Source organism: Taudactylus pleione, unplaced genomic scaffold, assembly GCF_031769625.1.
Source record: "Taudactylus pleione unplaced genomic scaffold, aTauple2 ptg000278l, whole genome shotgun sequence".
NCBI classification, from domain to species: domain Eukaryota; kingdom Metazoa; phylum Chordata; class Amphibia; order Anura; family Myobatrachidae; genus Taudactylus; species Taudactylus pleione.
Window position 1 is genome coordinate 6,278,296 of NW_028284680.1, and position 16,332 is coordinate 6,294,627.

Sequence of the window (16,332 nt, forward strand, 5' to 3'; positions counted from 1 at the left end):
TTCGACATGTGGCCCTCCAGCTGCTGTGGAACTACACATCCCAGCATGACCTGCCACAGTTCTGCTATTAAGGCATGCTAAACTGTAGCAGGGCATGCAGGGGGTATGTGTAGTTCCACATCATGTTGAATACCCCTGCTGTACAGCATGTGACAGGGGCAAACGTTTCCTCTCTCACTAGAGCCACCCAAAGCTGCAGCGATTAGTCTTTAGGAGCTCCGCCCTGTATCCTTGCTGTGGAAATCGCTGCCGCATGCCGCGACCCCAATAATAGGTGATCCAGCTACCCTGCTGTAATCACATCGTGTTTATTGATTAATAACACATGAATACCTTTATATCGTTTGCAGAAATGGAAAGAAAGAACAGAAAATAGAAGACAGCCAGACGTGGCCGATGGTTTCCGATTAGCTCTCACGTCTGTCCTCTTATTTAATATTTTAGTTACTTAATTTAAAATGTGTTTTGTCATCTGACTTTAGGAACAATTGGCGACACAGTTTCAGAAAGATAAGGATTTTAATGTACATTATGGACATTTATTAATCAAAACGAAAAAAAGTAAAGACTTTCTGTTCCCACCCTCCCGACCTGCCCACTGCTATAAAACACAATGTAAATTACTTAACTAACATCGATTGATTAATTATTGTGTGTGAAAAAAAACCCCAACAAATGACCATAAATGAAATACAGTTGAAAAAAAAACCTAATAAATAAAAAGTCCAATACAGGAGAATCTGCGAGCATAGACTAATGGGGGAGATGTATGAAACCCAGAAACTGTATCAGCGCGCGTCATGTGCGCTTATACCGCTTCTCCCCGATGTATGATCGGGGGTCTGGGCGGTAAATGACAGGAGTGCCATGCGCCCCTGTCATTATCGGCGCTGCTATCTAGCCTGGGCCATGTACGAACGGTCAGATCGCCTGACCGTTCGGCCCGCTGCAGCTGTCGTTATCGACGGTTACAGCCTGGCGCTAGCCTATCCCCACAGCAGGGACAGCGCTGTCCCTGCTGTGGCGGCTGCCGACTCCAGGCTGCACGCGGGGATCTCGCGATACTTGCGAGATCCCGTGCATGCTCAGTGGAGCCGGCCAGAATAGAGACACAGCGCATCAGCACTAGGCTGATGCGCTGTGGTCATGAGCGGGTAGCGCCGGAGGGGGGAGTTAACGCTCCCACCCTCCGGCCGATGAGATGTTCTTACATCTCATCGGTAGTGCTTCCTGCTTCGCCTCAGTAAAGAGGCGAAGCGGGAAGCGTTATAGCGGCATGTTAAGCGTCACTATCAAACATCTACCCCATTATTCCTTATAGTACACAAGTTTCAATTTGAAACAAAGCAACAGCCTTCTCTGAGACGATCCCCATATCCAGGCGTGTGTTATGTATAAAATAGGCTACCTGTACATTTTAGGAGAGCACTGACACACGCGGCATAGTAATAACTGAGAAACATGTGAATAAATAAGGCAATATGCCAGACACATACATAAAACAAGAGAAGCGAAACGCGTTGTGTATCCTCACTCCGGAGACTCTGACGGGCTGTACTGGTTAGATGAGGATTTCAGATGCTGGGAAGGAGACAGAAACATTTCCTGGTACGTGGAGATATAATCGTGTGAGGCCTGAATTTCCAGGAGATCCAGCGTTCCTGGGGTAAAGAACATTTCACTGTTATCATGAACTCCGAAACGCAGACATTTCAAGCAGAAATCCGATGTTTGCAGGGGACAACGCGATTCCAGGGTCATGGTGGTCGGTCATGGGACTACTCTAACAAACATGTATGAGGTGAATGACTGGTTTTTGCACAGATGCCCCTCCACCAGTTCCTATCTGTGCTGTCATGAATAAACCAAGACATTGACCAGCCATGAATAGCCACCATGTTCTTCTCTGAATTAGTCCTTTAAACATTAATGCAATGTAAATACAATAGGAAATCCCTCAAGTTCCAACAAAGTCCTTGGCTTTGTACACACTAGTAACCACAGCTGGGGACTGTTATCACGGCCATAACACTGCATGACACGGATGTAAACCAGCCAACATAAAGGCTAGTTGGAACGATTATATTTCAGTGTATGGACCTGAATGATGATTGTTCACAGCCTGAAAACGGCAGAAAAACTGGATCGCTCAGGTTGGTTTTCAAACCAGTCTGAGCCTTCAGACCAGACCCATCGTTCTGCCAACACCAGGCTGCGAATGGAAAATCGCCTCCATACACTGAGTAGCATACGGAGGCAGTCCAACACTCCACTGTCCCTGTTGGCCGGTCGGCTGCACGTACAGTGTGTGGCCAGCTTTACAGACAGGTTATTTGCTGTTTTAGGCTTAAGGGTTCACAGAGTCTTTTTTTTACACTTTTTAAGAATGACATAGGCCCTCATTCAGAGCCGTACGCTCTGAGCAGAGCGCACGCTCTGAATGAGGGCCGGGCTCCATTTTCATGGAGCGTCCTCCTGGACGCTCGTATAGCTGTGGGTCACCACCCACAGGCTATAGGAGCGTGCATTGTGATGGCCGCGTTGGTCGAGACCATCGCGACCATCGAAATTGCGAGCCGGAGCCTGCGGTTGAGGTTTTCAACCGCAAGCTCCGGAGTGATTTTGGCTCTATCAGAGCCAAAATCACTCCCACTGACATCACTAGTGATGTCAGTGGGCCGGCTTCTGACGGGAGGCGTTCCCGTGGGAACGCCCCCGTCAGGGAGGCATGCCCACCAAAGGGGGTGTGCTGTCAATCAACATTGACAGCACGCCCCCTTTGATCGGACACAACGAGCGAAGGACTTTCCTTCGCTCATCGCGTCTGGCGCATGCGCACGACGGAGCTCCCTCCGTCGTGCGCATGCTCAGTCCATAACATCGACCCACTTGCGAGCGGACAGCCGCTCGCGAGTGGGTCTGAATCAGGCCCATAGCCCACCGTCCCCCTGCCCCCCCCCCCCCTGGTTAGGGCCACCGTCCCCTGCCCCCCCCCCCCCTGGTTAGGGCCACCGTCCCCCTGCCCCCCCCCCGGTTAGGGCCACCGTCCCCCTGCCCCCCCCTGGTTGGGGCCTCTTCTGGTTTATCAGATTCACACTACGGTTTCCTGTTGCCTCTGTGCTCTCAGGCATCCTCAGAAATAAAGCGCACACCCCAGACGTCGCACCAGTTCAGCGTTACACGAATACACATTTGGGGACCATTTCGTTACGGAGACGCTTTACCTGTTAGCACATTGTCCGGTTTAATCCCATCAAATGACTGTCTTTGAAAAGCCTCGAAGTTTATTGACGCGCTATTCTCAGACAGCTCCTGGGGGACGGGGCCGTCGCCCGGCTTCCATACTTCAAACTTCACCCACTCGTAGCTGAAACGTGAGAGGGACGCTGTACTGAGAAACACTTGCACCATATGTATGGACTACAGACAAACGACAGGATTCTTATGCCCATGTACAATACGGGGGGGGGGGGGGGGGGGGCAAAGCTCACCTTACACATTTGCGAGCCCCAGGGCAGCTTTGAATTAAATTCTGAATGGTGGGGTGCGAGAAGCCATAAAAATATGCGCCAGCATTTTCCGGAGCCACAACCCTTTGTCCTCTGGGAAAGACAGAGGAAATATTGTATTACAGTAAGACCAAGAGAAACACATAGCAGGAGAGATGTCTTTTACAGTCAGGTGATCAACTATTATTAAAGCCTCAATGTTATTTTATTATATTACTAGTATAACAGACCAGGATCAGCCCGGTCTCCGCTCCCTGCTCGGCCTGCCTCTTCTCTGCGGTTCCGGGCTCAGTCCCTGCTCTGCCGTTGAAGGAGCCCATGGCGGCTGCTTCTCCCAATTGTTTCCCTGCATGTAAAGAGGTAAAGCCCCACTCACCGCGCAGCGCCAATGTTTTTCAGCAGGGTGGCGTGACACTCAGCAGCCGAGCCGGAAACGATGGAATTCTGAGGATCATCTTCAGGCACAATCTCGAACTGGTAAAAAAACAAACAAAAGATTCCTCATCACTGAAAAAGGACAGTGTACCGAAAGGTCTGACGCTCGCTTTGAATAGCAGACTTAGAATTATTTGCTGTACGCCAGCGACATCAGCACCTGCGCTACAGAGTTACAGAGCACTGCAGAGCCCTACCTGTGTCTACTAGGTAAATAAATCATCGAAACTTACTTTCCTCTCTCTGGGCTAGATGTACGAAGCTTTGGAGAGAGAAACTACCAATCAGCTCCCGTCATTTTTCAAACAGTCTGTAACATGACAGTAAAGAGCCGATTGGTTGGTACTTTATGTACTAAGCCGTGGAGAGAGATAGACACCTCTGACTGGTGTGCTCTGTCCTTTCCATTTGCTGGGAACAGACACAGTTCATGGACTATCAGCAGGCACACAGCGGACTGTGCAGTATGTGCAGCTAATTATTAAGTGCCCCGTCACCAGGAGCGAGTCAGGTGGGCATGTGGCCGAGCACTGAAGCCTCATCAGGCAATGATTCCTTTATTAAGTGGACATCAGGGTCTAAGGGGTCTAGGTACAAAGCAGTGTTAGGAGACAGAGTGAAAAGTGATAATGTGCCAGCCAATCAGCTCCCAACTGTCATTTCACAGATTTGAAAAATGACAGTTAGGAGCTGATTGGCTGGTACCTTATCACTTTTCACTCTGTCTCCTAACACTGATTAGTAAATAGACCCCTAAGTTTTAAACCAGGGTCAAAACCGCTAAGAATAGTAAATCTAATCCCAAATGTTGTAATAATAGTAATTCTTCTGTGAATAAAATGGGGACAAGGATATGGAAAGCCGCACACTAACCAACACTCCACTTTGGGAAGACCGCTAGGTTAATGAATGGCACCAGACAAAACTGGAGGTCAGGAGAGAACAGTCCCACACACAGCTGAGCCATGGTCAGTGATAAGGACAGAGGTATCCTGCCTATAGTGCAACAGCTGGGCCACGGTCAGTGATAAGGACAGAGGTATCCTGCCTATAGTCCCACAGCTGAGCCATGGTCAGTGATAAGGACAGAGGTATCCTGCCTATAGTGCTAAGGACAGAGGTATCCTGCCTATAGTCCCACAGCTGGGCCACGGTCAGTGATAAGGACAGAAGTATCCTGCCTATAGTCCCACAGCTGACCCATGGCCAGTGATAAGGACAGAGGCATCATGCCTATAGTCCCACAGCTGAGCCACGGTCAGTGATAAGGACAGAAGTATCCTGCCTATAGTCCCACAGCTGACCCATGGCCAGTGATAAGGACAGAGGCATCATGCCTATAGTCCCACAGCTGAGCCATGGTCAGTGATAAGGACAGAGGTATCCTGCCTATAGTCCCACAGCTGAGCCATGGTCAGAGAAAGGGACAGAGAAAGGGACAGAGGTATCCTGCCTATAGTGCTAAGGACAGAGGTATCCTGCCTATAGTCCCACAGCTGAGCCATGGTCAGAGAAAAGCACAGAGGTATCCTGCCTATAGTCCCACAGCTGAGCCATGGTCAGTGATAAGGACAGAGGTATCCTGCCTATAGTGCTAAGGACAGAGGTATCCTGCCTATAGTCCCACAGCTGAGCCACGGTCAGTGATAAGGACAGAAGTATCCTGCCTATAGTCCCACAGCTGACCCATGGCCAGTGATAAGGACAGAGGCATCATGCCTATAGTCCCACAGCTGAGCCATGGTCAGTGATAAGGACAGAGGTATCCTGCCTATAGTCCCACAGCTGAGCCATGGTCAGAGAAAGGGACAGAGAAAGGGACAGAGGTATCCTGCCTATAGTGCTAAGGACAGAGGTATCCTGCCTATAGTCCGACAGCTGAGCCATGGTCAGAGAAAAGCACAGAGGTATCCTGCCTATAGTCCCACAGCTGAGCCATGGTCAGTGATAAGGACAGAGGTATCCTGCCTATAGTGCTAAGGACAGAGGTATCCTGCCTATAGTCCCACAGCTGAGCCACGGTCAGTGATAAGGACAGAAGTATCCTGCCTATAGTCCCACAGCTGAGCCATGGTCAGTGATAAGGACAGAGGTATCCTGCCTATAGTCCCACAGCTGAGCCATGGTCAGAGAAAGGGACAGAGAAAGGGACAGAGGTATCCTGCCTATAGTGCTAAGGACAGAGGTATCCTGCCTATAGTCCCACAGCTGAGCCATGGTCAGAGAAAAGCACAGAGGTATCCTGCCTATAGTCCCACAGCTGAGCCATGGTCAGTGATAAGGACAGAGGTATCCTGCCTATAGTGCTAAGGACAGAGGTATCCTGCCTATAGTCCCACAGCTGAGCCACGGTCAGTGATAAGGACAGAAGTATCCTGCCTATAGTCCCACAGCTGACCCATGGCCAGTGATAAGGACAGAGGCATCATGCCTATAGTCCCACAGCTGAGCCATGGTCAGTGATAAGGAGAGAGGTATCCTGCCTATAGTGCTAAGGACAGAGGTATCCTGCCTATATTCCCACAGCTGAGCCACAATCAGTGATAAGGACAGAGGTATCCTGCCTATAGTCCCACAGCTGAGCCACGGTCAGTGATAAGGACAGAGGTATCCTGCCTATAGTCCCACAGCTGGGCCACGGTCAGTGATAAGGACAGAGGTATCCTGCCTATAGTCCCACAGCTGGGCCATGGTCAGAGATAAGGACAGAGGCATCCTGCCTATAGTCCCACAGCTGAGCCATGGTCAGTGATAAGGACAGAGGTATCCTGCCTATAGTGCTAAGGATAGAGGTATCCTGCCTATAGTCCCACAGCTGAGCCATGGTCAGAGATAAGGACAGAGGCATCATGCCTATAGTCCCACAGCTGAGCCATGGTCAGTGATAAGGACAGAGGTATCCTGCCTATAGTCCCACAGCTGAGCCATGGTCAGTGATAAGGACAGAGGCATCCTGCCTATAGTCCCACAGCTGAGCCATGGTCAGTGATAAGGACAGAGGTATCCTGCCTATAGTGCTAAGGATAGAGGCATCCTGCCTATAGTCCCACAGCTGAGCCACGGTCAGTGATAAGGACAGAGGCATCCTGCCTATAGTCCCACAGCTGAGCCATGGTCAGTGATAAGGACAGAGGTATCCTGCCTATAGTCCCACAGCTGAGCCATGGTCAGTGATAAGGACAGAGGTATCCAGAGCCATCCAGCGTATCAGCCATGGTGGGTAATGAGCAGATTTATTCTCACCATAGTCCAGTGACTGAGTCATGGGCAGTTAATTAGGAGGACATATTTAGGACCGTGCCACACTAGGAAGAAACCATTACCTTGGGGCCGGACCAGCCATCTTTGATCTGACAAGTGTACAGACACTTCTGTTCAGGGTTCCTCATGCTGACGTAAACTCTCGTACTACAAAAACCTACAGGATAAATGGCAGCTTTGTCGTGGAAGCCTTTCCGGTCTGAAACAATCTGTGGTAAACATACGAAGATTTTATCATTAGAACCAGAGTATTGGTTATAGTCACCGCAGCAACATGTAGCTAGTACAGTAGCTTCCACAAAAGTGGAAGTGAGTGAACGGGTAACTTTGTATGTACTAAAAAATATATTGTGGATTTATAAAAACTCCATCTGGCCAGTATGATTGGCGTAGTGGTTGGCAGTACTGCCTCACAGCCCTGAGTTTAAAAGCACTATCTGTTAGGAGTTTGGATGTTCTTTACGCATTTGCGTTGGTTCCCTCAGGGTGCTCTGGAGCAAATTTAAACATCATGGCATATTAACGTGGACCCGTCTCAGTGCAGGCTGAAGCAATACTCGCCCTGGTCTATCAGTGTGCTGGGAACCTTCACATGTAATGACCGCGTGACGTCACAAGTTCCTTATGATTTAATAGATCTTCATGCATATAGGGTTAGTCCACCAAGCTGCCGCTTCCTCTGTGGGTAGGTGATGGGCACAAGCAACAAACTTCTTAACTCTTTTTCCCACAGCGCCAGTGTCTGGGTTATTGTGTCTACAGTAAATACAGACCCTGGTACCTCACCTCTCCAAGACTGTAGACCGTCAACCCATCCAACACAATGGGGAAAACCGGCCGCCCACACGGATCTAATAGTATCGGCTGAACCCATCTGCGAGTTGCGCCCTCCATAACCTTCTTCCTCTTGGATAATTTTTTCATAGCTACAAACAAGGTGAGAAGAAATAAAAGGTCCAATCAGCAACGTGTTCCGTCACCCAGATCTCACCGGCAAAGACATTATACATGTTCTCGCACACGGCAGACACCCAAATAAAGGTTACACGCGTGGTGACGTCTTCCTTCCGCTTGGTGCATCACTAACCTTCCGACTTATTTTCTTTGCCTTTTTCTCGTTTATCTTTCTTCAGCTTTTTCCCCAGACCACCGTCCACCACGTCTGTCAGGCCCATATCCAGGTTCCCATCGCTCATTCCGGCCATGTCGAAGCTGAGAGATAAGCTGGAGCTATGAGTCCCCGCTGGATCCTCCTCACTTAGCGCCTGGAGCTGCAGAAGCCTTTTTAATAAAAATCTGGAGCAGATAAAAAAAAAAAAAAAGAAAAAAAAATTAATTATAATAAATAAATTATATATATATATATATATATATATATATATATATATATAAAAAAATCCAAAATTACGTAAAATACACAAGCGTATATCTAAACAGAAAAGGAAAGAGAAAAACAAGGAGCGCAAATCCTAAAACGAATATGGTGATAATTACACACAGCATGATGTCAGGACAATATTCTATTTTTGTTCGTATACACTTGTTTCCTTCTGTAGGGGCAGCAATTAAGTAAATTATATAGTACCCATTGGTAGCTGGCAACTACATCGTTATGGGTTCTATGGGGATATCTACTCCTTTTTAGGATTGCATATGGTTTTTATCTTTGGACATTCAGGGAGAATATATTCTGCAGATACTACTTCTGGCTACAACGTGTATAGGAGATTTCGGTTGCTACCCACAAACTTCCTGTACATTAGCAATGTTTGGCACTCCATTAAATGAGGTGCCACTGATTTAAAGGCGGCAGAGTGATTTTTGGTATAGCGGTTAGTCAAAGACACAGTAAATCTGCTAAACAGACAGACTCTCAGCACGTCACACCAAGGGCCGTATTCAATTTGAAGCGAAAAGACGTTTTCGCGTGTTTTTGGCGAAAGCTTTTCGCCGATGACGTAATTTTCGCCTGTTTTGGTTTTACTCCGTATTCAATTTGGAAGACTTTCCGCCTAATAGGCGGTAAATTATCGCCTATGAATACCAGGCGGAAAAAAGTGCAGAATTGGGGTTTTGGGGTGCAATGTTGCGGGAACCCCCGTGCAGCCTTCAGACAGTCCCCCAAAGGTAAACGGTGTCCAAAGTTTTTTTAAGAAACACTTAAGGACACCCCAAAAAAATCACTTTGAGTTTGGGGGCGAAAAAAAAAAATGTTGAGGGACAACTATTCTGCACCACATATAGAAAAACGCTATTTAGCAGCTATTGATCCCTTTTAAAAACACCAAATACTTCAGCAAGCCAAATCGGGGGGTACCATAGCTAACCCCCATGTCAGAACATCTTTTGGGGGATGTCAGGCTGATTTACCCAAATCTGACAGTACTTTCCACCTGTTCAGGTTTTGCCGGGTCCCGTTTTCGCGTACTTCCATATTGAATACGGGGTAAAGCGGGGACGGCCGCGATACTTTTCCACCTACAAAAGAAGCGATGTAGGCGAAAAGTCTGGGAGGCGAAAAACTATCGCGGATCCGCTGTAATTGAATACGGCTCCGAGGCAGACAGGGGAGAAAAGGGGGCGGATGTCACAGTGAACAGAGTAGACAAAACACAATGTTTAGCTGCCAGTTACAGACAACTTGCTACACAGTCATAGGCTGACAGTGATGTCATGGGGGAGACAGAGAGGGAGAAATCACAGCGGACACAAAACAGTATCTGGCTGCCAGACACAGACACTCTCAGTCTGGTACACAAACGCAGTCTCACGCAACTTTCAGCAAGTCATGTGATGGCAGAGGGGGGATAAGGAGGGAGAGGATGGTACAGTGAAAACAGAGCAGAGAGCAGTGTTCCTCTGTGCACACAACATTATGTGCCATTAAACTGTGGTTGCCATGGTAGTCACACGATACTGTATACACTAGAACAGGGATGGGGAACCTCAGGCCCGGGGGCCGTATAAGGACCGCGGAGTCATTTGGTCTGGCCCTCGGAGCTTTTCTCTGCTAGCCTCTGCAGCCAGAATCTATGCAGCAGTGCTGCCTGGAGCGTCCTTAGGACGCTTCAGAGGGTCACAACGCTGCCCTTACAGCTCCCTGGAGCATCCTCAGGATGCTCGGGGTATTGCTGTAATCACTGGTGATTGTGATCCCGCCCCCCTATAACGTCACATGGAAGGGGCATGGCCTGCGAATAATGATATATATATCAAAATGGCCCTCGGCAGAACAAAGGTTCCCCACCCATGTGCTAGAGAATTACAAATCATTAATAGCAGCCTGGGAAAACGGTAATTACCGAGCTTCTTCCTAAAGCCTGACAAGGGGGATTTATATTAAACAAATGAAACAACATTTATTCATATGATTGCTGCTATATATAACATAGAATATTACATATAGTAAATCACCTCCTCTCTTCCTTCGCTTTGATGAATTTACTCTCAATTCGTGCAATTTCATCAGAGAGCGCTGCATTTTCCTGAAAAGTACAACAGGGCGTAACCATGGACGAACATAGAGAAATATATAACAGTCAGTTATAAACGGGATTGTACAATCAGATTAAAAAAAATAAATTATATATACAGAAAATTTCCCTTTCTCGCCAAATTAATAAAAGCTATGTATATACTCTCCATAGCCCTCTTTTCTTAAATTTACCCCATCGCCCCTTTATTTCCTTGTAGTCTTCCCTCCTTCTACACTAAAGTGGGCTCGCCGCTGATATAATTACGGAACCAAAAATATTGAAAAACCAGAAGCGTAAACAGCAGTGTGTATAAATAGTGCCAAAAATATAGTGTAAACAGAAAATACATACAAATAAAATAAAAAGGATTAAAGGTGAGTATTCACTACACGAGAGTGGAACGACTGTATGATTACAACATTGTAATCGTTCTCCATACTGTGCAGTGGATAATGTGCCCACCACACAATGATATGTCGCTCAGTGCAGGCACCTTCCCTCATCCCCGAACGTGCACAACCTGTCGATCTCGCATGTTCAGACGATGACAGATGCTGACAACGACCAGTGGGAATGCGCATCGCTGGTCGTTGCCGGCATAATTACTGTACGATGAATGAATGATAACGATGCCGTAATCGTTCAAATCGCTCATGTTTCTTGTGTAGTAGATACGCGCCTTTAGGAAGAGGGAAAATAAACTAAAAATAACAAAGCTAATATATAAATGATTTAAGAATAAAAAGTAAATGCTAGATAATAAAAATGATAGTATAGGGAAAGAGCAGCGGAGTGAGAAAGTAACCCCTAAAAATATATATATGTATGTATGGGATAGTAAACATTAACATGGCTTAGTATGACTGGTACCTCACCCTGGGATCTCTCCCTCGCCGTACCTCACCCTGGGATCTCTCCCTCGCCGTACCTCACCCTGGGATCTCTCCCTCGCCGTACCTCACCCTGGGGATCTCTCCCTCGCCGTACCTCACCCTGGGATCTCTCCCTCGCCGTACCTCACCCTGGGATCTCTCCCTCGCCGTACCTCACCCTGGGGATCTCTCCCTCGCCGTACCTCACCCTGGGGATCTCTCCCTCGCCGTACATCACCCTGGGGCCTCTCCCTCGCCGTACCTCACCCTGGGATGTCTCCCTCGCCGTACCTCATCCTGGGATCTCTCCCTCGCCGTACCTCACCCTGGGGCCTCTCCCTCGCCGTACCTCACCCTGGGATGTCTCCCTCGCCGTACCTCACCCTGGGGATCTCTCCCTCGCCGTACCTCACCCTGGGGATCTCTCCCTCGCCGTACCTCACCCTGGGATCTCTCCCTCGCCGTACCTCACCCTGGGGCCTCTCCCTCGCCGTACCTCACCCTGGGGCCTCTCCCTCGCCGTACCTCACCCTGGGATGTCTCCCTCGCCGTACATCACCCTGGGGATCTCTCCCTCGCCGTACCTCACCCTGGGGATCTCTCCCTCGCCGTACCTCACCCTGGGGATCTCTCCCTCGCCGTACCTCACCCTGGGGATCTCTCCCTCGCCGTACCTCACCCTGGGGCCTCTCCCTCGCCGTACCTCATCCTGGGATATCTCCCTCGCCGTACCTCATCCTGGGGCCTCTCCCTCGCCGTACCTCACCCTGGGGCCTCTCCCTCGCCGTACCTCACCCTGGGAATCTCTCCCTCGCCGTACCTCACCCTGGGGATCTCTCCCTCGCCGTACCTCACCCTGGGGATCTCTCCCTCACCGTACCTCACCCTGGGGATCTCTCCCTAACTTTATCAAAATTACCAGCAACAGACCACCGCTATATCGGATGGCAACAAAAAGTGCCTAAGCCAAGACTGTATGGGCGTACCGTCAGTGCCTCTTAGTAAATATACCCCATAAGGTTAACCACTAAGTTTAGATTATTAAGATGTACAGTGATTAACTTTTTATGTCATAGAGTCTCTTTCTGCAAAACATTCTTATTTCTGTCACCCCGAGCTGGCATAGACGGTCTTCGTTCCCATCTCAGCCGGCATTGAGGGAAGTGCCCAGAGACTCAAGTCTCATGCTGGAGGCAGAATTACTTATTGAACCATCCTTGGACTGATTGTGTAGCTCCCAACTGAGGCTCCTCAGACAGATATCAGCAATGGAAAGACGGGCAGAGGCAATATGCCCAACATGGGTCTACCCAAAGATCTATACACAGTGGTGGTGCGTTACAGAGCCCTAAAAGCTGCTTAGCAATACTCCCTGGCACCCCTAGGACCTGGTGACTCTGCAATGTCATTGGCACCCAATGGACTGATAGGCTGTATTATAATGCATGTGACGCACAAACACCGTGGCTTTAGCGATTCTCCTCAGCCGCAGACACCGCAGCCGGTACTTCTCCTTCTGACTCCTCCGCTTACTCTTCATCTTCACCCCCTGGTACGAGGCATGCGATGAGAACGTGGGATTCATCCTTCCTGGGCGCGCGCTGGGACAGATTATAATCTGATCGCATCAGTGTACACCTAGTCAGCAACGCAATCCTACAACCAGTAATGACAGTATTATACACATCACCTAATCATCCATCCCGGCAGTGTGTACAAAACATGTATAATCTTAATAAATTGCCCATATAGTTATTGCATTACATGCACAGGGAGAGCTGCCCAGCGCTGGCAGTAATAACGAGGAACACGGCTGCTGGACAGGTAGCACACCATGACTGGCATAATCTAGGTGCACTACAAACACCATTATAACAAACTCATTGGACACGGATATAATGTCACTGTCTCACCTCCTCTCACGCTCACATCCAAGCTTTCTCCTGTGCTGCCCCCTAACTCAGAGCTCACCCAATAACTCTCACACTACATCCCCACGCTAAATCACTATACTACCGCCTCACACTACATCACTATACTACTCACACTACATCCCCACGCTAAATCACTATACTACCGCCTCACACTACATCACTATACTACTCACACTACATCCCCACGCTAAATCACTATACTACCGCCTCACACTACATCACTATACTACTCACACTACATCCCCACGCTAAATCACTATACTACCTCCTCACACTACATCACTATACTACTCACACTACATCCCCACGCTAAATCACTATACTACTCACACTACATCCCCACGCTAATTCACTCCACTGGTTTACTGCACTATATCACTATACTACATCCCCACACTATATCGCTGCACTACCCTTCTCATACTACATCACTATACTATCTCCTCATACTACATCACTATACTACCTCCTCATACTACTCACACTACATCCCCGCACTATATCACTATACTACCTCCTCACACTACATCCCCGCTCTATATCGCGGCACTACCCTTCTCATACTACATCACTATACTACCTCCTCATACTACTCACACTACATCCCCGCACTACCTTCTCATACTACATCTCAAAACTACCTCCAAACACTATATCACTGTACTACCTCCTTATACTACTCACACTAAATCACTCCACTACATTCCTGCACTACCTCCTCATACTATATCACTATACTACCTCACCACACACACTACATCACTATACTACCTCCTCACACACACTACCCATACTACATCACTATACTACCTCCTCACACACACTACCCATACTACATCACTATACTACCTCCTCACACACACTACCCATACTACATCACTATACTACCTCCTCACACACACTACCCATACTACATCACTATACTACCTCCTCACACACACTACCCATACTACATCACTATACTACCTCCTCACACACACTACCCATACTACATCACTATACTACCTCCTCACACACACTACCCATACTACATCACTATACTACCTCCTCACACACACTACCCATACTACATCACTATACTACCTCCTCACACACACTACCCATACTACATCACTATACTACCTCCTCACACACACTACCCATACTACATCACTATACTACCTCCTCACACACACTACCCATACTACATCACTATACTACCTCCTCACACACACTACCCATACTACATCACTATACTACCTCCTCACACACACTACCCATACTACATCACTATACTACCTCCTCACACACACTACCCATACTACATCACTATACTACCTCCTCACACACACTACCCATACTACATCACTATACTACCTCCTCACACACACTACCCATACTACATCACTATACTACCTCCTCACACACTACCTCCTCACACACTACCCATACTACCTCCTCACACACAGTACCCATACTACCGCCTCACATACTACCCATACTACATCACTATACTACCTCCTCACACACTACCCATACTACATCACTATACTACCTCCTCACACACTACCCATACTACATCACTATACTACCTCCTCACACACTACCCATACTACATCACTATACTACCTCCTCACACACTACCCATACTACATCACTATACTACCTCCTCACACACTACCCATACTACATCACTATACTACCTCCTCACACACTACCCATACTACATCACTATACTACCTCCTCACACACTACCCATACTACATCACTATACTACCTCCTCACACACTACCCATACTACCTCCTCACACACAGTACCCATACTACATCACTATACTACCTCCTCACACATACATCACTATACTACCTCCTCACACACTACCCATACTACATCACTATACTACCTCCTCACACATACATCACTATACTACCTCCTCACACACTACCCATACTACCTCCTCACACACAGTACCCATACTACATCACTATACTACCTCCTCACACATACATCACTATACTACCTCCTCACACACTACCCATACTACCTCCTCACACACTACCCATACTACATCACTATACTACCTCCTCACACATACATCACTATACTACCTCCTCACACACTACCCATACTACCTCCTCACACACAGTACCCATACTACCGCCTCACACACTACCCATACTAGATCACTATACTACCTCCTCACACACACTACCCATACTACATCACTATACTACCTCCTCACACACACTACCCATACTACATCACTATACTACCTCACCGCACAGCATCACTGCACTATATTACTCCACTAGTAACCCTCCCATATAACATTAGAACATACCCTCCCCAGGCACTGACCTCTCGCTGTCTCTTTGCTCTGGTGACCAGCAGCTGCAGAGGTGGGATGGGGAGAAGTAGAGGCCGGGGCCGGGCTCAGGATGATAGAGAGGAAGGAGAAGGTTGGCCTGAGGGAGGCAGCTGGATATAGGAAAAAGGGATCGATATATTATTTCTATACACAACCATAGGAGCAGGAAGGGGCGGGCCCAGTCCTGGGGACGGGGATAGGAAAGGACTTCTGTGTGTCTGCCCGGCCTGCTCACTACACTGCACCTGAGCAGCCCATAGGTGTCTGGTCCTGGAGGAGGGAGGGAGCAGCCGCAGCATCAGAGCCGGTCACACTCTGTGCGCCAGCGGAGGCGGGTGCGCTGCCTGGTTCTGCCAGAGCCTATGGGCGGAAGTAGACTCACTGAGGGGAGTCCACGGTGAGAGTCTACTTCCGCCCACAGTTGGTAATACGGAGCTATCCCGGCCTCTGGTAGTTGTCGCTCTGCCTACAAACTAATATGAGAGGAGAACTATGAT

General features: G+C 48.3%; 2 protein-coding genes across 3 annotated transcripts in view; one reads left to right on the top strand and one right to left on the bottom strand.

Moving 5' to 3' along the window:
* The window catches only part of PANX3 (pannexin 3), a 52,712-nt gene extending 52,201 nt beyond the window's left edge, over positions 1-511 (top strand). Inside the window, exon 5 of the mRNA XM_088481854.1 lies at positions 351-511. Within this exon, the coding sequence (XP_088337980.1) occupies positions 351-376 (26 nt within the window). The 3' untranslated portion in view covers positions 377-511. The remainder of the gene's footprint in view (positions 1-350) is intronic.
* Positions 512-528: 17 nt separating this feature from the next.
* Positions 529-16,205, bottom strand: TBRG1 (transforming growth factor beta regulator 1). Of its 2 annotated transcripts, XM_088481855.1 has the most exons (10): positions 15,826-16,205; positions 13,010-13,209; positions 10,620-10,690; positions 8,293-8,501; positions 7,992-8,131; positions 7,268-7,414; positions 3,886-3,983; positions 3,492-3,602; positions 3,225-3,367; positions 530-1,661 (listed from the first exon to the last, which is right to left on the bottom strand). In XM_088481855.1, exons 2-10 carry the CDS (start codon positions 13,136-13,138, stop codon positions 1,531-1,533), a joined length of 1,179 nt encoding a protein of 392 aa, XP_088337981.1. In that variant the 5' UTR covers positions 13,139-13,209; positions 15,826-16,205; the 3' UTR covers positions 530-1,530. The 2 variants fall into 2 exon arrangements, with proteins under 2 accessions (XP_088337982.1, XP_088337981.1); XM_088481856.1 differs by lacking the exon at positions 15,826-16,205 and having other exon boundaries at positions 529-1,661; positions 13,010-13,168.
* Between the last annotated feature and the right edge of the window lie 127 nt (positions 16,206-16,332).